The 23,919-nt window shown below is 53.9% G+C and overlaps 1 protein-coding gene across 6 annotated transcripts in view; it reads right to left on the bottom strand.

The window, feature by feature from the left end:
• Positions 1-11,927, bottom strand: part of KCNQ4 (potassium voltage-gated channel subfamily Q member 4) — a 57,400-nt gene extending 45,473 nt beyond the window's left edge. For 4 of the 6 annotated variants that reach the window (XM_063601409.1, XM_063601410.1, XM_063601416.1 and 1 more), the window contains exon 1: positions 11,159-11,487. In XM_063601409.1, the coding sequence (XP_063457479.1) occupies positions 11,159-11,472 (314 nt within the window). In that variant the 5' untranslated portion in view covers positions 11,473-11,487. Of the gene's footprint in view, positions 1-11,158 lie in introns of all 6 variants that reach the window. The other 2 variants (XM_034962486.4, XM_008968418.6) reach the window with 2 other exon arrangements.
• Between the last annotated feature and the right edge of the window lie 11,992 nt (positions 11,928-23,919).

Below are 23,919 nucleotides of genomic sequence, written 5' to 3' on the forward strand. Positions count from 1 at the left end.
TGCAGTGGCTCATGCTTGTAGTCTCAGCACTTTGGGAGGCCAGGGTGGGAAAATTGCTTGAGCACAGGAATTCGAAACCAGCCTGGGCAACATAACAAGATCCCCTCTCTACAAAAAATTTAAAAATTAGCCTAGCGCTGTGACGTGCACCTGCAGTCTCAGCTACATGAAAGGCTGAGGCAGGAGGATCGCTTGAGCCCAGGAGTTCAAGGCTGCAGTGAACCATGATCACACCACTGCCTTCCAGCCTGGGTGAAAGAGTAAGACTCTGTCTCAAAAGGAAAAAAAAAAAAAAAAGGTAAAACCACCACAACCCCCCTGTTCTTCACAGCACTTTGCAGTTTACCAAGCACTTGCTATAGGAAGCAGCCCCGTGCGGTGAGCAGGGACAGATGGCAATTGTCATTCTATGTATAAGGAAGCTGGTGCCTCAGAGAGGTTGGGTCACCTGCCTGGCATCACACAGCCTCCAGGAAGCAGAGGCAGGAGCTGAGCCCTAGCCTGCTGCCTCCCGGTCCAGTGCTCCTTTAACTGAGGGGTGAGCCCTTGATTCTGGCTGATCTGCCCCCCATCCCCCCACCTGCCCAACCCAATCTTAGGAAAGAGCCCTGGGTTGGTCCTCACTGCAAAGTGCGGGGCCTGAGGCTCCTCTGTCCCCTGATCCCTCTGTCCCTACCAGACCCCTCCCTCTTCTGGCTCCACAGCTCAGTGGGGAGGAGCCGGGATGGCGCCCAGACTCAGGGATTTCACGCACCACCAGTAAAATTTCCAAAAACACTTTGGGGACTGCATAAGGTTGTCAACTTTTTATTTTGCCAAGCAAGGACATTTTTTTCCCAGCCCATCATTTCATAAAAGAAAGGACATCATCTCATACTAAAAGAAAGTCCTTTAAGTGGAATAAATTTAGATTTATGAAAGAGTCGCCACCCCGTCCTTATTCTCCTCGGTTTTGCCTTAGGCCACTGGAAACTGCCTTGGGTCAGCTGGCGAGGCTGAGAACCATTTAGAGCTCGGGCTTGGCCCTGATGCCGACATGGGTTTGAGTCTTGACTCGACCACAGACAAGCTGTGTAACTTAGTATGTGGTGTTTCTCTTCTTTGAGCCCCAGTTTCTTGTCTGCAAAATGGGAATAATAGTGCCTGCTACCTAGCGGGTACTGGAAAAAATAGATGACCTCACGTCTGCACAGCACTCACTCAGAAAGAGTCAAACCCTGGTTCCCATCCAGTGTCCCCACCCTGGCCTGTCACCGTGTATGGCTCCCCACTGCCCACAGGGTAAGGCCCACCTCCACAGCCTGTCAATCAAGGCCCTGTGCTCTGCAGGTCTTGGGGCAAAGGAGTGAGGGGAAGGAAGTCCCATCTCAAGGCCTTTGCTCTGCTGTTCCCTTCACCTGGAGCTCACTCGGGATAAAAATCATGAACACCCACAGTTCAGTGCTCCACACAGAGGGCTGAGGGGTCTTTTCTCCACTTCTCTCTAGTTGGCAAAACCCTTCTCATCCTTACTACTTGGCCCCAATGCCACCTTCATCAAACATTCACTCATTGCTGACCATGTGCCAAGAATTATGTTCAACCCCCACACACCCAGTTCTCATAGTCCCATGCAGAAAAGCAAAAAACGCACAGGGCTGGGTGAACAGAACTCTGGGGGCACTGAAGGGCCCTCAGTTGAGCCTGGGGGTAATGGGGATAGGGAGTGCTTCCAAGAAGAGGTGGTGCTCAAACTGGGACTTGAAGGATGAATAGGAGTTAGCTAGATGATGCAGTGGGCAGAAGAGGGGAGGGAGTTGCAGGCAGAAGGAAAAGTACAGAAGCACTAAACAGCGCAATGCTTTGGGACACTGTAAGTCATTTCTTAGGTGAGAGCAAAGGATGCTTGTGTGGAGGGCATTTCTGACTTGGGCACTGGGGATCGGGGAGTCACTGTCACATGGATTGAGGAAGGAGGGCAGGTTTGGAGGGAGATGCTGAGTTTGAGATGCCCAGGGAATGAGGAGGAGAGGTGTCAGCAGGCAGGAAGCGCAGGGATGAAACTGCAGAGCGGAGGCTGTCATCATAGGGGTGACCCCTGATGTCGTAGGAGTGCATGAGACCACCCCCTGAAACTATGTACTGTGAAGAGGACTTGAGACAAAGCCCCAACATTCAAGGGGCAGAAAGAGGAGGCAGAGCTGCTTGCTGATAGAACCAAGAGAGAAAAGCCACAGAGGCAGGTTTGAGGAAAGCCAAGGGGGTTGCATTCAAGAAGGAAGGGCCCAGGAGGCAGCCATGGTGGCTCCCGAGGCCACCGTGGGAGGATCGCTGGAGCCAGGAGTTGGAGATCAGCCTGGACAACATAGCAAGACCCTGTCTCCACAGAAACATTTAAAAACTAGCTGGGTGTCTTGGTGTGCACCTGTAGTCCCAGCTCCTTAGGAGGGTGAGGTGGAAGGATCACTTGAGCCCAGGAGGTTGAGTCTGCAGTGATCATAGTGATCATGCACTCCAGCGTGGGTGACAGAGTGAGGCCCTGCTTCAAAAAAAAAAAAAGAAAGAAAGAAAAGAAAAGAAAGAAGGGCCCACAGGGGCCCCTTGGGGAGGCAGCACGGTGGAGTGGCCAAATGCATGGCTCCCAGAGATGCACATGCTAGGTTCAAATCCTGCCTCTACCACCTGTCAGCTATGTTGACTTTGGGCAAGTCATTAACTTCTTTACACCTTAATCCCCTTGTCTGTAAAATAGGGCGAATGTATTTTTTTTAGGATAAAAAGCATATAGGGGAGGGATTGATACCCCCACCTAGCCTCTGTGCATCCCCAGGTTGTACCTCCCTTCCTCTGCTGGGCCATGGGTCACACTGTCCTTTCCCCGTCCCCACCAGTCTCTCCCACCAGACTGCCACCAATCCCCAGAGGCTGGAAAATGAGATGAGTGAATGAGTTCACCCAGGGAACGGGCAGCAGGGAGGCAGCATTTCTCCCATGTTACTCCATAAGGAGGGAAGGTGGAAAAGGCCCCCGTGTGGGCTGTGCCCTTGAGCCATCAGGTCCCTTCTAGCCTCAGTTTCCCCACCTGTGAAATGAAGCCCGTGGATCTGCTCCAGCGCTGAGACCTGAGGTTCTGTATAGCAGGGATATATGGAGAGAGGATGGGGGTAGAAAGGCCTAGTCCTTTCCTGCTGGTCCTGCCTCTAAGCGAGGAAGTTCCATAGGGTCTGAATCCCCACTGTGCCCAGGGGCTGGTCCCTCCAGTACAGGGTGGCAGCTGGGCCAAGACGGGAAGGAGCGAAGGCACCTGAGATTGTGCTGACAAAGCTGTTCCTGCTTTTCCTTTCTCTCCCTGCCCCCTCCCCTCCCAGGGGACCGCCAAGCCCAGCAAAAAATAAACCCAAAGACAGCAACCTGGACAGGCCCGAGGCTCCCAGAGAGAAGTGGCAGGGAAGGAGGAGCAGCCTGTGACCCTCCCACCACTGCCCAAAAGCCAGTGGGTACCCGATCTGATCCCTACCCCACCCCCCACCCACACCCCGCCAAAGTTGGGCTCAAAGGGAACAGGCATCTCCCCTCCATCTTTCGCTCTGTGGGAGTAGGGAGCCATTCCTTGCTTGATAGGGACAATTCGAGTAAATGTTGTCCAGCCCAGCTAGACAGGGGGCTCCAAGTTTTTGAAACAATATCCCAGAAAATCTCATTCACCTCCTGGTTCTTGGGCAGTCCTTCCTGCTGTCTGACCTCCATCTCCTCTGCTTTGATGGGAACCATGCTCCATTTATTTCCAGTGAGCTTTCCTCCAGTCCCACCTTCCCGGCCTGGGTGTCCAAGGAGTCTCAGGAGAATGTGCCTCAAGATTTTCCCTCCATCCTTTAGGCTAGAGACCCTGCTCTATCCACTGTCCCCCAAATCTCCGTGGGGTGAGGAGGGAGGGAATCGCTGAGCTCCTGTTGCCTCCCTTCCTCAGGCGCTGCCCACGGATTCCCAGCCCAATTAGTCTGCTGCCTGGGGCTGCCCCTCCTGTGCCTCATCCCCAGGGCACACAGCTCCTGCCCCAGGGACAGGGTTGCCCAGGGAACCTGAAGTCCTGGGGGCTCTGTGTAGCCACTGAGGTCGGCTCAGCACCCTTTCTCCAGCCCCTCAGAGCCTCCACTGGGGGCAGGCAGCCCCCTGAGTGCCCTGTGAAGTGGCACCCTGTCACCTGAGGGGCCCCCAGAGAAGATGCTGGAAGAGAGCTCCCTACCTGGTACCCTATGCATTTCAAGGTCCTGAGACAGCAGTCTCTCTCATTTGCCAACTACGACTGTGTGCCAGGCAGCCCTGAGAGGTCCACTTTCCTGTTAGGCCCATTTTACAGAAGAAGATACCGAGGCTCAGGAACTGGGGTGGAGTGGGGCTGGACACCTTCCCAGTAAGCATGGGGACTGAGATCTCTAAATCTCCCTTGGGATTCCCTGCCCTCATTCCCCATGATCATTTGCTCAGGAGAGAGTGGAGGAGTGCCCTCCTCTCCCAGGAGTCCCTGGCTGTCTCTCTGGGCACCATGGCTCTACTTTTATCTCTCGGGGGCCAGGCCAGCTGCCAGGGTTGGACCATGAGGCCCAAACTCGGCCGCACAGTGGCCCTCTGGCATACACCATCCTCCCCATAACTCACAGACACACTCACAGCTACACACAGACCAGACCTCTCTCCAAACCTCTCCCTGGGAGAAGAAGCAGCTGAGGCCAGTGGTCCCGGCAGACTCTGCGACCTCCTCACAGTGACCCCCAATCCCCCGCTCTGCCAGGCAGGGCACAGGCATGGTCTAGCTCTCTCTGGCTCCCTGGTCCTGGTATGGAGCTGATGCTCTGTAACTGTTTGCCAGATGAAGGAAGAAACAAATCAGTGAGCATGCTAGGTAGCCAGGCTGCGGTCCATTCATGAGCTGGGTGACATCCCCTCACCCAGCCTCACTTTGCTCAACTGTGACATGAAGAAGACAGCACCCACCTGATAAGATGGCTGTGAGCGTTACACGAGAGAACGTAAGTCAGACACTCTCATGGGCAGGGCCCACAGGAGGCTGAAAAGACACAGCCTCAGCTCCCATGGAGAACCACTCGCCCCAGGACACAGGCAGACATAGCTCCTATTCTCTCCAGAGCAGACTCAGACACACTCACCTTGCTGAGCCCAGCACACCTACCACACCTCTCCCCGGAGGAGAAGAATGAGGACAGTGATAACAGCATAATAATAACAGTAACGATGATCATGGCTAACAGTGCCCAGCAGTGTTCGGTGCCTTATCTCATCCAGTCCTGACAATCTTAGAGGCAGGTATTATGATTATTCCCATTTTTCAGATGAGAAAACTGAAGCCCAGAGAGGTTAAGTAACTTGCCCAAGGACACACGACTGCTAAGGCTAGAACCAGGAAGGAACGCAGATCTGTCAGCCTGAGAGCCCGTGCTCTTCACTCCCCGCAGGACAGCTTCTGGAGAAACGAAAAGTCCCTGCTATTCCCCCACCCTCAACCTCTCAACTCCCACACTAGGAGCTTCCCCCAGGGCAAACATGCAGAATTCCCTGCTGGGGGGCTCCGTAGCCCACAAGAAGATCGGACCTTCCCCGAAGACCCACATTGGTGCTAGGGAGGTAGGAGGGAGTCTGGGGAAGTTCCCTGGGCAGCCTCCTTTGTGGGCAGGGCCTCGGCCTTCCTTTTTCCCTGCTCCCAGGCAGTTCCAGCTCCTTTGACTGGCTCAGAGAGCCTGAAATTAATCATCCACTCAAAGTGCTGCCATCAGCCCAAGAATAATAACCACCTCTTGAAATACTCCTGGCTTAAATATCCCAAGGATAAGGGCTTCGGCAGCAATAGGGATTGAAGTTAGACATCCAGCAGCGCGTCTTCAATGGAAGAATGAACGTACTATGGAGTTGGGGTGGGGTGGGCCATCAGTGAGAGATCGAACTGGCTCCAGTGACACCAAAGAACTTCAGAAGAAGGAGGCAAAGGAGCGTGAGGGGGAGTGCAAGGAGGAGGAGGAAGGCAGTATAAGAACAGGATGGTCTCCCCAGCTCCTTACAAAGACCAAGCAAAAGGACTAGGGCTGAAAAACAGCAGCACGAAAAATTTGGGTCACACTCAAAGACTTTCCCAATCACAAGGGCAAAGTTCTTAGAGCATCCATCTCCCCTGTTGGCTGGGTTAGGAAAATTGTTATCTAAAGTCCTGATCTGGGAGACAAAAGGCTTGGGTTCCTGGCACAGTTCTCCACTAACTCACTAGGTGTGACCTTGGATGAGTAGCTGCCCCTTTCTGTGTCTTGGTGTACCCAGCAGTATACCCCAAGGTCAGATCAAAGGACCCCCGAGGGCCCCCCAGGAGGAGCAAACGCCAGCGAAGTTCTAGGAGGCCAGCCACCCCGCTCCTCCACAGTTCTGAGGCTGCCCTCCAAGGTGGTTACACAAATACACACAGACCCGCAAGGGCAGCCCTGCAGTTGTGTATAGGTGAAGGCCAAAAACTCAAGGACAGGAGCAAGCTTTGTTCTGTCCTAGGGGTCTGGGCTGGAGCCACAGGCCCGGGTGTGTGTCCATGGTGAGTGTCTGTGAAGTCAGGGAAAAAGTAGGGGCAGCTGTAAACTAGAACTCTTTTTGTTGGATGGATGCTGTGTGTGTGTTTGTGCATGTGTGTCGATGTTGCAGAGAGTGCATGTGTGAGACATTCAGACAGGTACGCAGCAGTGACGTGGGTCTACAACTAAAACGTGGCTGCACTGGGTGAGGCTGGCAGTTTCCACTCAATTCCACAAAATGCCATCACTGCCCACCCCCTGCTGACTGTGTGCGGGGTGCTGGGATGGACGGACAGATGACACAGGAGTGCTGTTCTTGAGGAGCCTGGACTTGGGGTGCTGCTAGCTGAGGCTGTGGTGCTGAGCGCAACAGCTCCCAGTCAGCCCCCGCTCCGGGCTGAGGCTCTTCCACATTAACTGGGTGGCCTCTGCTGAGTCCCAGTTTCCCCATCTGTCAAATGAGGAGGATAACGGTGCCCACCTCACAAGGCTGCAGAAGGACACAATGAGACCGGTTTAGAGAGAGCTCAGCATGGTGCCCTGTGCATAGCTGGTGCTGCACACACAACCAGAGATTTCATTTCAGACTCCAAGAGCCAAGCCCGGTGGCCACTAGGAACGGAGAGAATAGTCCTGGACAAGGAAGCAGGAGCAATTTCAACTCTCTGCCCTGGCCTAGCCCAGCTGAGGTCTCTGCACAGAGTCCGCTGTATCTGCTACTCATTTCCCAGGTGACTTTGGTCTCCAGAGCCTCAGTTTTCTTACAAGTAAAATGGGGCTGTCAAAATGTGAGGACCGACTGACCTAGCGGGGATGCCTGAGGGTTCTGAGGACACTTTGCTGGGATGATTTCCAACTCAGGCGATGTTCTTTCTCAGATGGCCGGGGTGGGAGGTCGGGGGCTCGGGGGTTAGGAGTCTGCGGGCCCCAGAAGCTGCTGCCACCTCCTCCCCTCCCCATTCCCACAGCTTCTGACCCCAGGGACAAGGCTGAGGGAGGATGTTTACAGAGCCGCAAACCTTCACATAGAGAAAGTCTGCTGGGCCCTGGGGGCTGGGAGCGGCAGGCCTGCGGCTCATAGTGGCTGGGGAGGATGAAGGGAGATAGGGTCTTGCTCAGCCCCCTCCAGCACTCTGACTTCAAGGGAAGCTGGAGTGGCCTTTGAGAGGGGGCAGCAAGGGGACAGCGAGCATTCCCCATAAGGGCTCAGTGAGCAGGATGGGCCACGAGGTGGTATTTCTTAAAATTCAGAGAGCAGGGCCTGTGAAGGCTTCAGGGCTTAAATCGGGGACTGGGGCATAGGAGGGGGATGCAGCTTGGTGATCAGACTGAGGGTCTACAGAGAGAGGGAAAGCTTGGAGAGGGGCTCAGTGGCCCCTCATTCTGGATCCCAACAGGAGAAGACAGGAGTCAGCAGTCCTCTCTTCCCACAGCTTGCGGCTGCCGCAGGACAGGCCAAATCTGGGCTTGTACTCTAGGCAATCTCCCACCTCTTGGAGCCAGAAAGATGCAGGTTCTGTGTGGGGCTCAGAGGGGACGGGCTGGCAGATGGGAGGGAGGCATACCCTAGGGCGAATGCGCTCCTCTCACCCCAGCTCCCTCCTTCCTGAGCCCTTCTCTTTCTCTCTCTTTTTTAATTGATAGGGTCTCATCCTGTCACTCAGGCTGGAATGCAGTGGTGCAATCACAGTTCACAATAGCCTAGAATTCCTGGGTTCAAGTGATCCTCCCACCTCAGCCTCCCAAGTAATTGTGTCTACAGGTGTGCACCACCATGCCCGGCTAATTTTTAAATTTTGTAGAGTCAGGGGTCTCACCATGTTGCCCAGGCTGGTCTGGAACTCCTAGGCTCAAGCGATCCTCCCACCTCAGCCTCTCACAGTGCTGGGATTACAGGTGAGAGCCACTGCGCCCAACCCAGAGCCCTTCTCTTGCAGGCTCTTCTGCTGGGGCCCCTCCTGCCACAGCCTGCGTCTCTGGGAAGGGGGTCCTAGCTAACAGTACTCCCTGGACTCCCCTCACTTGGGCTGCCACTGAGGCAGATTGGGAAGAGGAGAAAGGATTTGACCCAAAGTGTAATGGTCTGGCTAGGAGTCCAACAGCAGGAAGTACTTCCTGGCAAGACCCTGCAGTGTGACTGAGAAACCCCACATCTGGAGCTCCTCAAAAACAGGAGAGACCTTCTGTGTGGGCCCCCTCCTCCAGCCCCAATAATAACAACCGTCTTTCAAGCTCAGACAGGCCCCTGGAGCTTACCAAGCTCTTTCCCACTCTATTACTTCATCCAAGAGAGAGGCCGCAAGGTTGGGGTTTCTACCCGCTTTGACGACCTACAGACCTAAAGCTCAGAGAGGCCCAGCAATCAACCCAACGTCACAGAGCACATAAGAGGTGGGGTTCCTGACACCTCTGCCCCCTTTGACCTCTAAGATGGGTGACCAATTCCCTGAGATCCTTAAACACCAGGACACTTTCACACCATACTTCTTCCCCCAGAGTTCTCAAGACATGCCCTGGCCCTGGGCTCCCGGGGACAAGTGGTCAGGACAAGCACGGCCCTGGCGAGGGCATTTGCTGGCATCAGGAAAGGGCAGGATGTGGGGCAAAGGTGCCAGTGGATTAGCTCCTGGAGAGGAAGGGGCGGTCCTTTCAAAGGAGGCAACAACAGCGGCTGGCCAGGGGACAGGAGGCAGGTCCTTCACCTCCACTGACCCTTGTGGGGGCTGTAAGGCCAAGCCTGGGGGGGTAAGGACCCCACCTCAGAGCCCTATTGGCTTCCCCAGGCCCAGCCATGCCTTGGAAAAGTCCCTTCCCAAGAGGAGCCCACGGAGGGCACAGTTGTTCTCTGGGGGGTGTCTCACCCTCCTTAGGCACTCAAGGAGGCTGCTCTGTAGCCACTCCTAAGAAGTAGTCCCCATCCCCTCACCCCCAACTCCACCAGCCCTGGGCCTTCCTCACTCCAACGGGCCTCTTTATAGCCACAAATATTCATCCTAGGCCTCCCAATGGACACTAAGGACTGGGCTACTACAAACCGTTGACCCTGAACCAAAGCTTGACCTCATGTCCTGAGCAATTTCAACTCTCTGCCCCAGCCTAGCCCAGCTGAGGTCTCTGCACAGAGTCAAGGCTGCCACCCCCAACGCACTTAATGGCTGAGAGAGCCCTGCTGTCTTCCCCCCCTGCCCCTCCCTGTGCCGCATCTTTCTCCCCTTCACCTCTGAAATTCTGTGGGCCCAGTTCAGATGGGGCAGAGGCAGGCCAGCAGGCACCCGAGAAACAGGCCGAAGGACAGACCCAGAGACAGGTGGAAAAGACAGGCAGAGGAAGAGTGGACAGTCAGGTGGACAGGTGGATAGGCAGATGCACAGACAGGCACCCGGATAACTGCACAGGCCACAGATGGATGGAAACAGGCAAGCAGAAGGACTGCGGACAGTTAGGTGGAAGGGTGAGCAGACTGGCCAACTCGCACACAGGTGGAAACTCAGGCTGGCAGAGGGACAGCCAGGCCAGCAGGAGGGCTGCTAGACAGTCAGGTGGGCAGGCAGGTGGGCCACCCAGGAGACCCCAGCGCCAAAGGGCCCTCTCTGGTGGCAGCGAAAAGGGATTAATAGCTACACATTTTCCAGGGACCAGAGGTCTCTCTCTGGGCACCTCTGAGCGTCCCAGCGTCAGGCCCAGCCCTTCAACTGATATCTGCGGGGCCTCTCATGTTCCTGGCTGGGCCAGGCCGTACCCCAAGACTGAGCTCTGAGCTGCCAAAATTCACTCTTCACACCCAAGAGGGGTCAGTGTTTTTGAAAGTTGTAGGAGCCTGGTGAGAGGGAGGAGGGGGCCCCAGCAGCGTCAGTGTTTCCAAACCTACCCCTCTCCTCTTTCTTTTTCCCCTGGTGCCTAGAGCCAGGCCTGGTGCTGCCAGCCAACAAGGCAGGCGAGCTGGGCCAAGCCGGCAGGGTAGGGCAGGGCAGGCAGGGCGGCCGCCGTTGCCACTGGGAAGTTGAGGGTGGAGGGGAAGACTGAGCGAAGACACAGATCAAGTCGGACACGGCATATGCGAGTGTCAGGGCCCAGGGGGCCCACAGGGACCCCCACACACCCACAGTCAGCTGGCCAGGGGTAGGAATGAGGGCCGCCCTGGAGAGGAGCACCCCTGAGGGGAGCCCTTCATAGCTCAGAGCTGGGGAGCAGGTGACAGAAGCGTGTGGGAGCCAAGGGTTCCTCTTTGTGTCTGGGACACAGGGAGGCAGGGGTGGGGAAGAGGAAAAGGGCGCCCACTCCGGGGCCCCAGACTTCTCCAAGCGGACTTGGGGGAGGCAGCTGGCGGTCGGGAGTACCTGGGACAGAGGAGCAGAGGTTGGCGGTCAGGATGGAAATAAGCAGTTGCGGTGCGGGGAGGTCAGAAGCGAGGTCAAGCAGGGGTCAGGCCTGGGAGATCAGGGCTTAGGGTCGGGCTCAGCGAGGGGATCAGAAACGGGGCTTAGGCCTGGGGGGAGAGAGATGAGGGTCGGCCCTGAGGCAGGGGGGTAGAAGGCGGAGCCAGGGCAGGGCGGCCGTGCCCCGGGAGGCCAGGCTTGCGCGGGGAAACGCGGAAGGGCGCGGGGTCGCAAACTCACATGAAGACGTGGTAGACGAAGGCCCAGCCGCGGGGCCGCTCCAGCACGTTGTAGACCCAGTTCTGCAGGCGGCGGTAGCGCTTGTGCGCGGCCGAGGAGCGCTGGCCGCAGGCGGAGCCCGAGCCGGAGCCCGGCCCAGGGAGGGGCGCGCCCGGCGGCAGGGGGCTGCCCAGGAGGCCGAGGCGGCGCGGGGAGCCGCCCCCGCCCGCCTCGCCCTGTTCGCTCTGCACGGCCGTGAGCGCCACCAGCTCCGCGCGGGGGGCGTCCCCGGGCGGGGGACCCAGGCCGAGGCGGCGCGGGGGGGCCTCGGCCATGGGCGGCGCCGGGCTGGGGGCGCCGGGGCCCGGGCACGGTCCGGGGCGGGGGCGCGCTCGGGGCGCTCAGAGACGCATGGCTCGGACCCGGGGCCAGAGGGGCGACCCGGGGCGGGCGCGGGCGGCGGGGGCTAGGGGCCGGGCCGGGGCCGCGGGCGGGCGCTCGGAGCCTGGGGGCCGCCGGAGCCCGCACTGACCTCCCGCTTCCCCGGCGACTGGGGCTGCTCTTTCCGACTCCAACTCTCTTATTACGCGCTCCATGCCGCTCGCCTTTCCACCTGCCACCGGCGCGCGCCGCTCACATGTCACCCTCCCCCGCCCCGCCCCTCCCCCGCCCGCCCCGCGGCCGCCTTCCCAAATCGGGAGGGAGCGAGCGAGCAAGCGAGGCGAGGCGGAGGGAGGGAACGCGCGGAGCAGGCGGCGGGGCAGGGCGCACGGGCGGCCGAGTTGGTGCCTGGGCCGAACCGCGTGGCGGGGGCAGCGCGCGGGGCGGGGAAGCCGGACGCGTGCAAGTGGTGTCCACCGCTGCGTGGGGCAGTGTGGCCCCGAAGGCCAGCCCGGGGGTGGGACGCCTCGTGTGTGCTTGTGGAAAGTGGAATGTGGAGTTGTGGCGGCGGGCGGCAGGGGAAGGGACGCAGTGTCCCGTGGAGTTTAGGTGTAGACCGGTGGAACGGCGTCTACTTGTGTGTGCAGGGTGGGTGGCTGTGGGTCTACCAGGTGCGGGGATGGAGTCAGTGAGGTGTGAGTTATGGGTCGGGTGTGGGTGGCTGCGAAAGTGGAGGTGGAGTCCGAAGGGGATGAGGTGTGTCCGTTGGGGTCGAGCACTGTGTGCCTGGTGCGGGTGCTTAAAGTGTGCCCAGTGCTGTGTGTGGCTGGGTGGGCAGCGGCGGTTGTCCTGCTCTTACCTGAAAGGCCTGGAGCCCACGGGCTGCTAGGCAGCATCAGGGTGTGTGGAACACAGTGGGCCTGGGTGTGTCTTTCTCCCACCAACTGCCACCTCTGAGCTTCCCTTCATCGTGATGGGGGAAGAGCCACCCTGCCCAGAAGAGGATCCTCCCCGATGGAGGGGCCTGCTCCCCTGCCTCACTCCCAGGTCAGGGAACTGGGTTTGGGCAGATGGAGTGTTGGGAGATGAGCTCTAAGCCAGCCTTAGAGGGGACACACACCCCCTACCCAAGGCCCACAGAATCCCAGCCAGAAAAGGGGATACTTTGTCCCAGGGCATTCCCTCTCCAGCTGGAAAGTTTTTCTTAGTCCCCGACCTCCATCTCTCTGGCTGTAGGGGGCAGTCCCTCTCCTTTAGCCCTCCTGGGCCCTGCACAGGGTTGGTAAGTTGGGTTTCCCGATCCTCTTTCCCTCTTCCTCCACGGAAAGCTGCGGCCACACCAGCCGCTCCCTCCGCAGGCCCTGCCCCAGGGTGAGCCTTCCGCAGCAAACTCTTCCCGGTTCCTCCGGGAGGATCTCGAGGGACGAAGCCGAGCGGGAGGGGCGGGGGAAGGGGCGGGAAGGCGAGCTCGATTCTCAGCTGTCAGCAAAGGCAGCATTGATCTGCTGAGCGCCAGTGAGGGAGGGAGGGAGGCAGGGCCGTGGGCTGCAGGGATCTGTGGGGTCCCTAAACCGGGCTTGGCAACCGGCCCACACCCCTACCCCATAGTGATCCTTTCCCCTCTGCCTAGCTGGGGGTGCCCTCTGGGGTCTGACCTGAATCTCTTCTGCTGCTCCTGGTCCAGGTGTGCCCAGGGCCAGAGCCGGGTGCCCCAGGGCAGGTTATGCCCGGATCCTCTACTGGAAGCTGGGGACAGTTTCTGGACCCCAAGGCCCCACTAGGGATGCGGTGCCTGGGCTGAGTTAACCCATCTTCTCTCTATGAGCTGAAGATGGCACCCCCAAAATATGCAGCACTGTCCTCCCTCTGTGGAACTGCCTGGCTGGTTCTTCTCAATCATAGATCCTGGGAAATGGGACTAAGGTCTAGGACATGAAAGGTGCACAGGAAAGCAGTTGCAAGCGCCCTGGGGGTGTTTCTAGGGGGTCTTTTTGAGGCTCTTGTTCTGTAGCAGAAATGGAATTTGAATTCAGGTTGCCCTTAACACCCAGAATATCTGAAACTGGGTCTGTTCTGGGAAATCTAATCTTCAAGCTCAGCATCACCTCTGGATCCCATGGCTCTCTTCCCAGCTGGGGGACTACAAAGGTCCCTTCCCCACCTTGTGAGGAGCCCTCACTGCAGGGAGTCTCTCATCATTCCCAACTCCAGCTCCAGATTACCTGCTCAAAGGCAGCAGAAAGAGGAAAGAGACTGGTTGCAGCTAGAGGGATGGAAGTTAGATCTCAGGAAGGACTTTCATAGGGCATAGAGGCCTGTTTCTCCTGCGGGCGTATGGGTAATGGAGGGACACAGAACTCTTCCTAAGGGGTGAGAGGGATGGGGGAGATGGTTCCAGGAGGCCACAGCAAATTTACTTGGCATATGTGTACACATGGAAGAGTGGAAGGGCCAGAAGAGAAAGTCCAGTTCAGAGAGGACAGGTGGCCACTCTTAGGGTCACCGGGTGGCCTTCCTGCGCCATCCGGATTCCCAGGACATGACTGGGAGGACGGACTTTCCCCACCACAACCTTTAGTGACTAAGACACTTTTCTGAGCAAACAGCTGTCTCAGGCTCCCTCAATTGGCCCCTCTGCTGGAGGGGACTGGACACCATGGTTCCCTACCCTCCTCCTTCCTTCTCCCACCTGTTCCCCTGACCCCACCCTCAGCAGTTTCCTTTCCACCCCCAAGCCCTGTCTCCACCCTGGTAACACTGCGAAAGCTTCCCTGCCCCGCTGAGGAGACGCACTCACTAAGACTCACTCCCACCTGGGCAAGTCTCTTCCCCACCCTGGACTTGTTTCCCCGTCTGTGCAAGAAGTGGGCAGGGCTCCAAGATCTTCTGTAATTCATCACTGTCCCCATCAGCCATCAATGGAGCAAGTATTGACTGAGAGGAAGGGTGGGAGGGCGAGTGCTTCCATTTGCTGAGTGCCATCTGTGTGCCAGGCCCAGTCCCTTTTGGGCCAGAGAGCAGCACCTTGCTTGAGACAGCTGAGGCTCTGAGAGGCACAGGGACTCACCTAAGTCTACACAGCCTATTGGTGACCCCCAGAACTGTGACCTGTGCTTTCCACTGACTGGCACCTGCCGGCTGGGCACTGGGTGCTGGGAGCTGAGGATAACCATACACGGCCAATCCTTGTTCTCTAGAACTTACTCGTGCCAAGGGATCAAACTTCCAGGTCTGAAAGGATGGAGGGCAGGAAGTGGCTAGGACTATGGTCTCTCAGGCTAGGCTCAAGCCTGTCAGTGATTCCCACTGTGACCCCAGGTCAATCAAGGGCTCAGGTTCCTTTCCTGGAGTGAGAGGTGGGGTGGTTTAAGTCAGTGATTTTTAGACTTTATCAGCAATGGAATCCTTTTTACAGACAAAATTGTAAGGTAGCACCCCAATGTGTACAAAGCTTTGGAGCAGAAGTGCGCTAGTTGAATCGAGGCGAGGAGGTCTGGGTTCCACTCACTTGCCTCCTAAAATCTCTCTGCCTGCTAGCCACCTGACCCTGGGCTTTCTTACAGCTCCAAGGGTTGCTAGAGCTCAGAGGAGGGAGAAGTCTCCACAGGCAATGGCAGAGGGAGCTTTCTTGGGGACAGGAGTGGGGAGGACTGGGAGAGACGCAGAGAAGTACAACCAATAATGCCTGCAGCTACCATTAATGAGGCCTGCAGTCAATCCTAAGCCTTATGCAGGATGTTTTACCTGCATTGTCTATTTCAGCATCCCCACAACCTTGTGCGGTAATACTGTTCACAGTCCCATGTTACACTCAAGAAGACTGAGGCTCAGTGAAGAGACTTGCCTTGTATGGCTCTTAATTTACTCAGGTGCTGCTTTAATGTGTGTGTGTGTGTGTGTGTGTGTGTGTGTGTGTGTGTGTGTACTGGTGTGGGAAGGATGTTACAGAGCATTCGGAAGAGCAAGCTTAGCCAGGGGCACGCAGGAGGACTTGATGCCAGGATGGAGGGTCCAATTTGGCCTGATAAGAAACAGGGAGCCTGGCCAGGCCCTGAGGCTGGGCATGCTGCAGAGGCTGTGGCTCCCTAGGAGAGAACCCAGGATGGGTGAAGTGGGAGGCACCAGCATCCAGAGAGGCTGGCAGTGCCAGGGGCAGAAAGAGCCCTAAACTACAAGTCATGGCTGGGCTTCCAGTCCTAGCTCCACCTGTGGACTACCTGGGGACCTTGGGCAAGTCACTCCACCTCTTCCCCACTTTCCCTGGCTATCAGCACTGAATGCAATAATGCATGAAAAAGTTAGACCATGCAGGGGGCTGTACGCACGTGACCCATTCGTCTGACTGCTCTTCAGGTACGTGTTTCAGGTGGAGCAGGGAGATGCTCTGGGAATTCCCTGGTCCTAGCAGTTCTTCTCAATCTAGGAAGCCTTCCTAGGAGGGGATTGGAGTGGAGAGTGCTCAGGGGGTGATGGCATCACATTATTGACCTTTGGGAACCCACCTCTACTGAGAGCAGGAGGAAGCATGAGAGAAAGATAAGGCCTTCTTCCTTTTCCCTGTGCAGCCCAGAAAGGACAAGAGACTTAGGCCACCCACCAGACGAGAGGTGCTGGAGGGGCCCAAGGAATTTCTTTTTCTTTTCTTTTTTTTTTTTTTGAGATGGAGTCTCGCTCTGTTTCCCAGCCTGGAGTGCAGTGGCACAATCTCGGCTCACTGCAAGCTCTGCCTCCCGGGTTCACGCCATTCTCCTGCCTCAGCCTCCCAAGTAGCTGGCACTACAGGCGCCTGCCACCATGCCTGGCTAATTTTTTTTGTATTTTTAGTAGAGACGGGGTTTCACCGTGTTAGCCAGGATGGTCTCAATCTCCTGACCTCCTGATCCGCCCGTCTTGGCCTCCCAAAGTGCTGGGATTACAGGCGTGAGCCAGTGAGCCACCGCGCCGGCCAAGGAATTTCTTTTCCCCAGATCTGGGTGTGGCACTGACCAGCCCCCAGCGTAGACCAAGCAGGCCAGTCAGCTCAGAGCCACAGGAAGTGGGGAGGGAGCAGTGTTGCTGAGCTCAGTGAAAGTGAACCCCCATTGATCCTCAGGGCTGGAGGGGGCCCACACAGAGGAGACACAGAGGGAGAAAGGGGCGTGGAAATGAAGGTCAAAGCCCTCCCTTCTTGCAGGTCTCCTCCTCTGCCTTCAGGATTCTTCCTGTAAGATCCTTCCTCTAACCTCTACCTCTGGAAGACCATGCAGAAGGCAACAGTGCTGTGGTCCTGCTGGTTAACTCCATGTTCTCGGTGAGAACCACTGGGACAATAGAGTTGGCTGAAAAATGAAAAGGAAGGACTTTTCTGAGTTGCTGAGTGTGCAGTGGAAAAGAACTTCCATGCTCCCCTGGTGGGAGAAACTTGAATGAGGGCTTAGGGAGGGAGATGACGTGAGTAGGAGGGACAGAAGATTGAGTAGCAGGAAATGGGGTTCAGAAAGAGGATGACAACCTGGTAAGGGAGATGGGATTCAGGGAGGAGAATGGGGGCTCCAAAGAGAGGCTAGAGACTCGGTGACAGGGATGGAAGGCTCAGAGACCAGGATTTCCAGGTCAAGCTTGATTAAACGCTTATTAAATTCCTCCTCTTTGAAATATTAGATGTGCAAAGCAAGATAAGTGCTAAATAATTTTTTAAATTAAAAAAAAATTTTTTTTTTGAGACCAGTTCTTGCTCTGTCACCCAGGCTGGAATGCAGTGGTGTGATCTTGGCTTACCGCAACCTCTGCCTCCTGGGTTCAAGCAATTCTCTGCCTCAGCCTCTCGAGTAGCTGAGAATACAGGTGTGTACCACCATGCCTGGCTAATATTTTCATTTTTTGTAGAGATGGGGTTTCACCATGTTGGCTGGTCTCGAACTCCTGGCCTCAAAGTGATCTACCAGCCTTGGCTTCCCAAAGTGCTGGGATTACAGGCATGAGCCACCATGCCCAGCTGATAATTAAAAGAAAAAAAAAGTACATATTCAAGCACCAAAAGCAAGAATGGGGAATTGTGTAAGACCATAAGAGGTAATTCCTGGTGGCAAGCAGGAATTGAAGGTGTATTTCTGAGGGGGGGGTCCAGTGTCCAGTGGGGTGGGAGGCTGGGAAGTATAGTTGCCAACCTCAAAAATGCCAGGGGCAACAGTAGGCTTTCTGCTTAAAGCTGAGTCTGGTAAAGTGCTGCCTGCCGTGAACATTAAAATCTCTGTCTGCTAGCCACCTGGTCCCTGGCTTTAAGCAGAAAGAGGACCCTTATAAGTGTGACACCTCAGCCTGTCCACAGGGGGTGTGGGCTCAGGATTTGATATCCAGGCCATGCAAAAATCCCAAACCAAGACACTGCTATAAGAGCTGATTTGAGGCTGCTGCACTTCCACATGGCTTAGGCACATACAACTGAGAAATCATCCCTTAGGATGGCCTCCACATCCCAGGGCACAGTCAGGAAAATGTGCTGAAAATAATCTCAAGGATAAATTCCATAACAGATTAGAAGCACCATACCTTAAGAGACATACCTCTCATGGGAGAATTTATACATAAAGACCTAGAGCTAATGGAGCAATCTGAAAGGAAATTTAATATAGCTAAAATCATCAAAAAGATAAAGGAAGAAGTAGCATATATAAAACAAGAATAGAAAGATATCAAACAGAAACATGTAGCAGAAATGAACAGAACTATCTAGAAATTTTAGAAATGAAAACTAAAGTTACTAACATTTTTTAAAAAATCAATAAATAGGTTATCAAATATATCTGAAGAGAATTAATGAATTAGAAGCTAGAACTGAGGAAATCCTTCAGACTGAAGCACAGAATAAAGAGATTAAGCAGATGAAAGAAAAGAGACATAGAAGATTGAATGAGAAAATCTAGCATATGCATTAAGGGTTTCAAAAAGAGATACTGGAAAGAGTGACTAAACTTGCCAAAAATAATCCATGAATTTCTAGATTTAAAAGGCCCACAGACTACCTAGTAAGATATCTTAGAAAACAAAACTCTATCTAGACACCTTGTAGTCAAAGTGTAGAATATCAAGAATAAATAGAAATTCTAAAAGCCACCAGAGAGAAAAGATGGCTTATCTACAAAGGTCCAATAATTGAGTTGACAGTAAACTTCTCATCAGCAACAACAGATGCCAAGAGACAATGGAATCGTATCTTCAAAGTGCTGAGGGCAAATAATTGTGAACCTAGAATTCCATACCTTGCCAAACTATCACTTAAATGAAAGGGCAAAATTAAGACATTTGACACATACAAGATCTTAGAAAGCTGTTCCACAGACCTTCCCAGAAAGAGAGAACAGGAACTTGGGGGAGGGGCTGGGAGTTCACAGAGATGATGGGCACAGCGCAGGGCCAGGACTCTAAGGAGGGGCTGGAGTCTCAGGGATTGGAGGGAGGCCGGGCTCTGTTTCAGACTTCTCCTCAGCACCAGCCAGACACAGGAGGCCAGCCCAGCCTGGCCCAGCTCAGGTTCTTCCCTCCTAAGTGCCAGCCTTACTGTCCTTCTGTCCCCTCTTCCTAAGCCATGGCAGTGGAACAGCACCCAAGCTGGGGAAGACACCAGCAGCCTAGCACACGAGGCCTTGAGGAAGCCATGGCCAAGTTGCTCATGTGACTGGGCACTGGGCCTCCACAGGAGGGTCCACTCCTCTTAGGAGATCAGATGCCACCTCACTGAGGCCTATAGATGGCTGGAGCTGTGGGACAAAAGCTAGGTCCCTACCCAAGAGTTGGTGGGAAGGGGACTCTCATTCTCTGTAGGAAAATAATCACAAATGGAGGGGACAAAACCCATGGGGGCTGGGCCAGCTGACACAGGAGGCTTCTAGGAGCATCTGGCTCCAGGCAACCAGCTGGTGCCCTTGGGTAATATTTTAACATTTTTGAGACCCAGTTTCTTGCTTATAAAATAGGGAGAATGCCTACCTAACGAGGATGTGAAGATGAAATGAGAATCCATGAGTACCAAGCTTTAGATGTATTTTCTTTTCTTTTCTTTTCTTTTTTTTTTTTTTTGAGACAGGGTCTCATTCTGTCACCCAAGTGATCCTCCCTGGCTCAAGCAATCCTCCTGTCTCAGCCTCCCAAGTAGCTAGGATTACAGGCACGCACCACCACACCCGATTAATTTTTGTATTTTTTATAGAGGTGGGGTTTCACCATGTTGCCCAGGCTGGTCTCAAACTCCTGACCTCAAGTGATCCTCCTGCCTCCATCTCCCAAAGTGCTAGGATTACTGGCATAAGCCACCATGCCTGGCCTTAGACATATTTTCCTAGACAGAAATTTCTTAAACAATAATCTCCATTGAACACCCCTGCCTGGCATATTATCAGAGCTCAATAAAAAATTGTTAACAAGAGCTGGGCACGGTGGCTCACGCCTGTAATACCAGCACTTTAGGAGGCCAAGGTGGGCGGATCACGAGGTCAAGAGATCGAGACCATTCTGGCCAACATGGTGAAACCCCGTCTCTACTAAAAATACAAAAATTAGCCGGGTGTGGTGGTGGGCGCCTGTAGTCCCAGCTACTCAGGAGGCTGAGGCAGGAGAATCACTTGAACCCGGGAGGCGGAGGTTGCAGTGAGCTGAGATCGCGCCACTGCACTCCAGCCTGGCAACAGAGCGAGATTCCATCTGAAAAAAAAACAAACAAAAATTGTTAAGAAAAAAATGTCATGGTGAGAGCAGATGAGCAGAGGTGGGAATGTGCGCAGTGTGGCTGCAAGGATGGCTTTGTGTTCATTCACTCACTCATCAGTTACTGTTACCCCCTTGGTGCCAGGCTCTGTGCTGCACTCCAGCGGTGCAGAGATGACCCTGGACTTGAGGACTCCCTGTGAGGAAGACAGCCCAAACCAGAAAACACTAACAGAGGGATAGAGGGTTTCTTTAGAGGCTAACTTGGTCTTTTGTTTGTTGTCTCTCTCCCCAACCCAACCCCTGCCCTCAACCCAATCATCAATATAAGCTCCATGGTAGCAGAGAAGTCAGACTTGTTTTAAGCTGTATTCACAATGTTTAAAACAACGTCTGACACACAGAAGGTGCCAAAGAAATAGCTGCTGAATGACTGTATATGTGCTCTAATAATAGAGGTTGTAGAAGTTCACATGGGAGCACTGAAGAGGTCTTTGCTGACTCTGGCCCAGGAATTAGAAGTTTCTCAGCAAGGGCCACTTAAATTGGGCCTTGATGGATGTATAGGAGCTCAATAAGTGAAAAGGGAAGTAAAAGGGCATTTCAGGCATTGTAGCTAGCACATTCTGAAAACATGGAGCTAAGTTCAGGGATCAGTGAGTAATTGGGTGTGACAGAAGCATAGAGTACAGGAGGTGGTGAGGGAGAGGAGAGTGAAAAGAAACAAAGCTGGGGAGATAAGGACCTTGAACCAACTTGGGCTATCAGAAAGTCCTTATTAAAATCTAACCACCTACCTTGAGGCAATACTCTGGAGAGGGTAGAGTTTCCAGCTCTCACTGTTATCCTAGGGAGGACCCTCCCTTCAAAGGGTGAGGGTCTTATCAGGAAGTGGGTTAAGAAAGGGGACAGTCATACTCCCACTAGTTCCTAGAATTGTCTACAGTTGGGATGACAGTGGGACAGGGCACCTCCCAGAGACACAGGTGAGGGCTGCATGCTGCCCCCTTGTGGCCTCCGCAGACCTGAGCTGCAAGGAAGCCAGCCAGATTGTCTGCTCCAGATTCCAGGGGTCTCCAATCTCCAAGGTCATCCTTGTGGCAAGTTCCCAACCACCAGCTGTCCCCAGACCAGACCCAACTGCTTTATTTATTTCATGTATACTCAAGGCTGGGCCAGTCAGTTCAGGAAGACTGACTAAAAGGGGATAGTTCACATTTCAATAGCCTGCTTCTTTCTTACACATATACACGTCACCTTTGGCCAGAGAGCAACTGTGTATGCACAGGGGGTCAGGAGATCAGTGTTTTGGTTTCAATTCCACCCTTAATTCATGGAGTGACCTTGGGCAAGTCACTGCACTTCACTAGCCCTCCCATGACTCCATCGCTAACACAGGGATCATGATACCTCTTCCTGTCTCCCCTGCAGGGTCACTGTGAAGATCATCGGGAGGGAGGACGGACGCTCCAAGTGCTAGGAAAAATGTTTAAAGAGTGCTCCGGATGTAAGGGGATCGTGCTGGGTATCAGATAGGGGCTCTCTTGGGCTGCACCAAAGGGTTTGTTTACACCAGGATGGGCCCTGCTGGCAGGGCAATTTAAAGGGAAAGTGTTCAGCAGGGAAGCTGCTTGCTAATCACAACTGATCAAAACATCTCTAAAACAAGAATGGAAGTCTACAGGAAAATGGGGACCCATTCATTGGCCTGAAACTCCAATCACACTTGGGTTTTCAGGAATGAACCAAAGAGCAAACAAGGTGGGACACAGGGCACCATGAAATTAAATTGTGGAGCTTCTGCCTTTTCTCTGAGCCTGGGGCCCCTCTGCACATTCACTTTCTCCCTCTTGCATTCCCTGCACGCGGGGCTAGGCACACGGCTATCAGTGAAAACTTGCTATTATATGATGTCTCGCTAAGACTGAGTTCTGGACAGCTGGAAAGGCCAGAAGACCCCCTTCACAATAAAGTCCAGAGCTAGAATGAAGGTAACTAGATATAGAAGGAGGGAATGAATTTGGGAGTTGCGAGCAGGTTGGGGCTGACCCTGACTCACTGTTATGGGGGCCAACTTACTGACTTCTCATGGTGAACTGTCACCTGCTTTACCTACCCTGACGACACTCCATGTCATTTTGGATAGACAGCATCATGTATCCAAAACCTTAAAGCTAAAAAAACTTTGCTTTTGAAAAAAAAAAAAAAAGTTATCTGTCTTTCTTTTATAATGTGAATCCTTTACCTGGTCTCATCTCTTTTTGCTCTGGTGGCCAGGAAGCTCAGGGTCAAATAATTCTAACAAATACGTAGGTCTTTATAACCATGATATTTGTGTTCTTGTTTTCTATAATCCTGATTTCCTACTCAATCGTATTTTTCCTAATTCTAATTTGTTTTACTTTATTATTTCATTGTGTTGTTTTCATTGCAATTTTTTCTTATGGACTGAGGTAACGCATAGTGAAGTAGATGCTGAGTATTTTATAAGCTACCATCATCAAGACAATATAGGCAACAGGATGCCCCAATCTGGAGTAAAGAGCAGAGCTGGCCAGACTTGAATCTAGGCAAAGTATTTAAGCAGATCCCAGAAATCTGGGGAATCTCCTGGGAGGAAGAAAGATCAGAGGGCAGTAATCTGAAACTACTTGTTGAAAACTAACTCATGTCTTATCCCCATGGTTTACGGTGGATATTTCATAAGATAATCATAAAAGCATCAGGTTCAGACTTGAAATCATCTAATATAAGCCCTTCCCCAATTTCCACCTCACCCACTGAGACAGTCCCAAAGACAAGGGAGGTATTTGCCCATGGGTTTAGGGCAAATACCTACATTTCCTGGCACCCAGCTCACTGTTCTTCCCACAACAGCAGCTCATTCCAGCTGGAAGGATGGCATGGTGGAGGTAAGAAAGATGGCTCATCACTGGCCTCTGTGGCCAATGAAGAAGTGGAATGCTCTCTCTATTCTCCCTGCTTCAATTAACAGGAAGTAGGTCTTGGCTGTAGAACTCTTGGCTGACAAGGGGCCTGGGTTGTTCTCTATGGCAGATGCCATGCCTTTGTTAATGGGCATGGCCACAGCAGGTAGCTGAATGACAGCCTGTGCCAGGCAGGACTGGAAGGATTTACCCCAGGCTTTGACAGAGCCAGCTTTCTCCATGAGAGATGCCCCCTTCTTGACCCTCAACCAGGCAGGACACAGCTCAGTCTGATACACGGGTCAGAATCTAGTGAGTCCAGCAGGCAAGCATCTCTGAGCAGCAAATATATTCTGATGAAGCTCACTTTTAAGACCAGCTGAGGTAGGCCAGGCACAGTGGCTCATGCCTGTAATCCCAGTACTTTGGGAGGCTGACGTGGGAGGATCACTTGAGCCCAGGAGTTCAAGACCAGCCAGGGCAATACAGTGAAACCGTGTCTCTACAAATAAAAAATAAAAAAAATTAGCTGGGCATGGTGGTACCTGACTGTAGTCCTAGCAATTCAGGAGGCTGGGGTGGGAGGATTGCTTGAGCCCAGGAGATTGATGCTGCAGTGAGCAGTGATCACACCACTGAACTCCAGCCTGGGCAACAGAGCCAGAAAAAAAAAAGATCGGCTAAGGACCTCAGTTTGAATTAGGTACACAGCATTAAGTTCCCTTAGCTTTGAACATCCCGTTCTCACAAGGGTGGCCCTCTCTCCCAGACACACAAACTGAGGGCAAATGAACC

The sequence above is a fragment of the Pan paniscus genome, chromosome 1 (genome assembly GCF_029289425.2).
Source record: "Pan paniscus chromosome 1, NHGRI_mPanPan1-v2.0_pri, whole genome shotgun sequence".
NCBI lineage: Eukaryota > Metazoa > Chordata > Mammalia > Primates > Hominidae > Pan > Pan paniscus.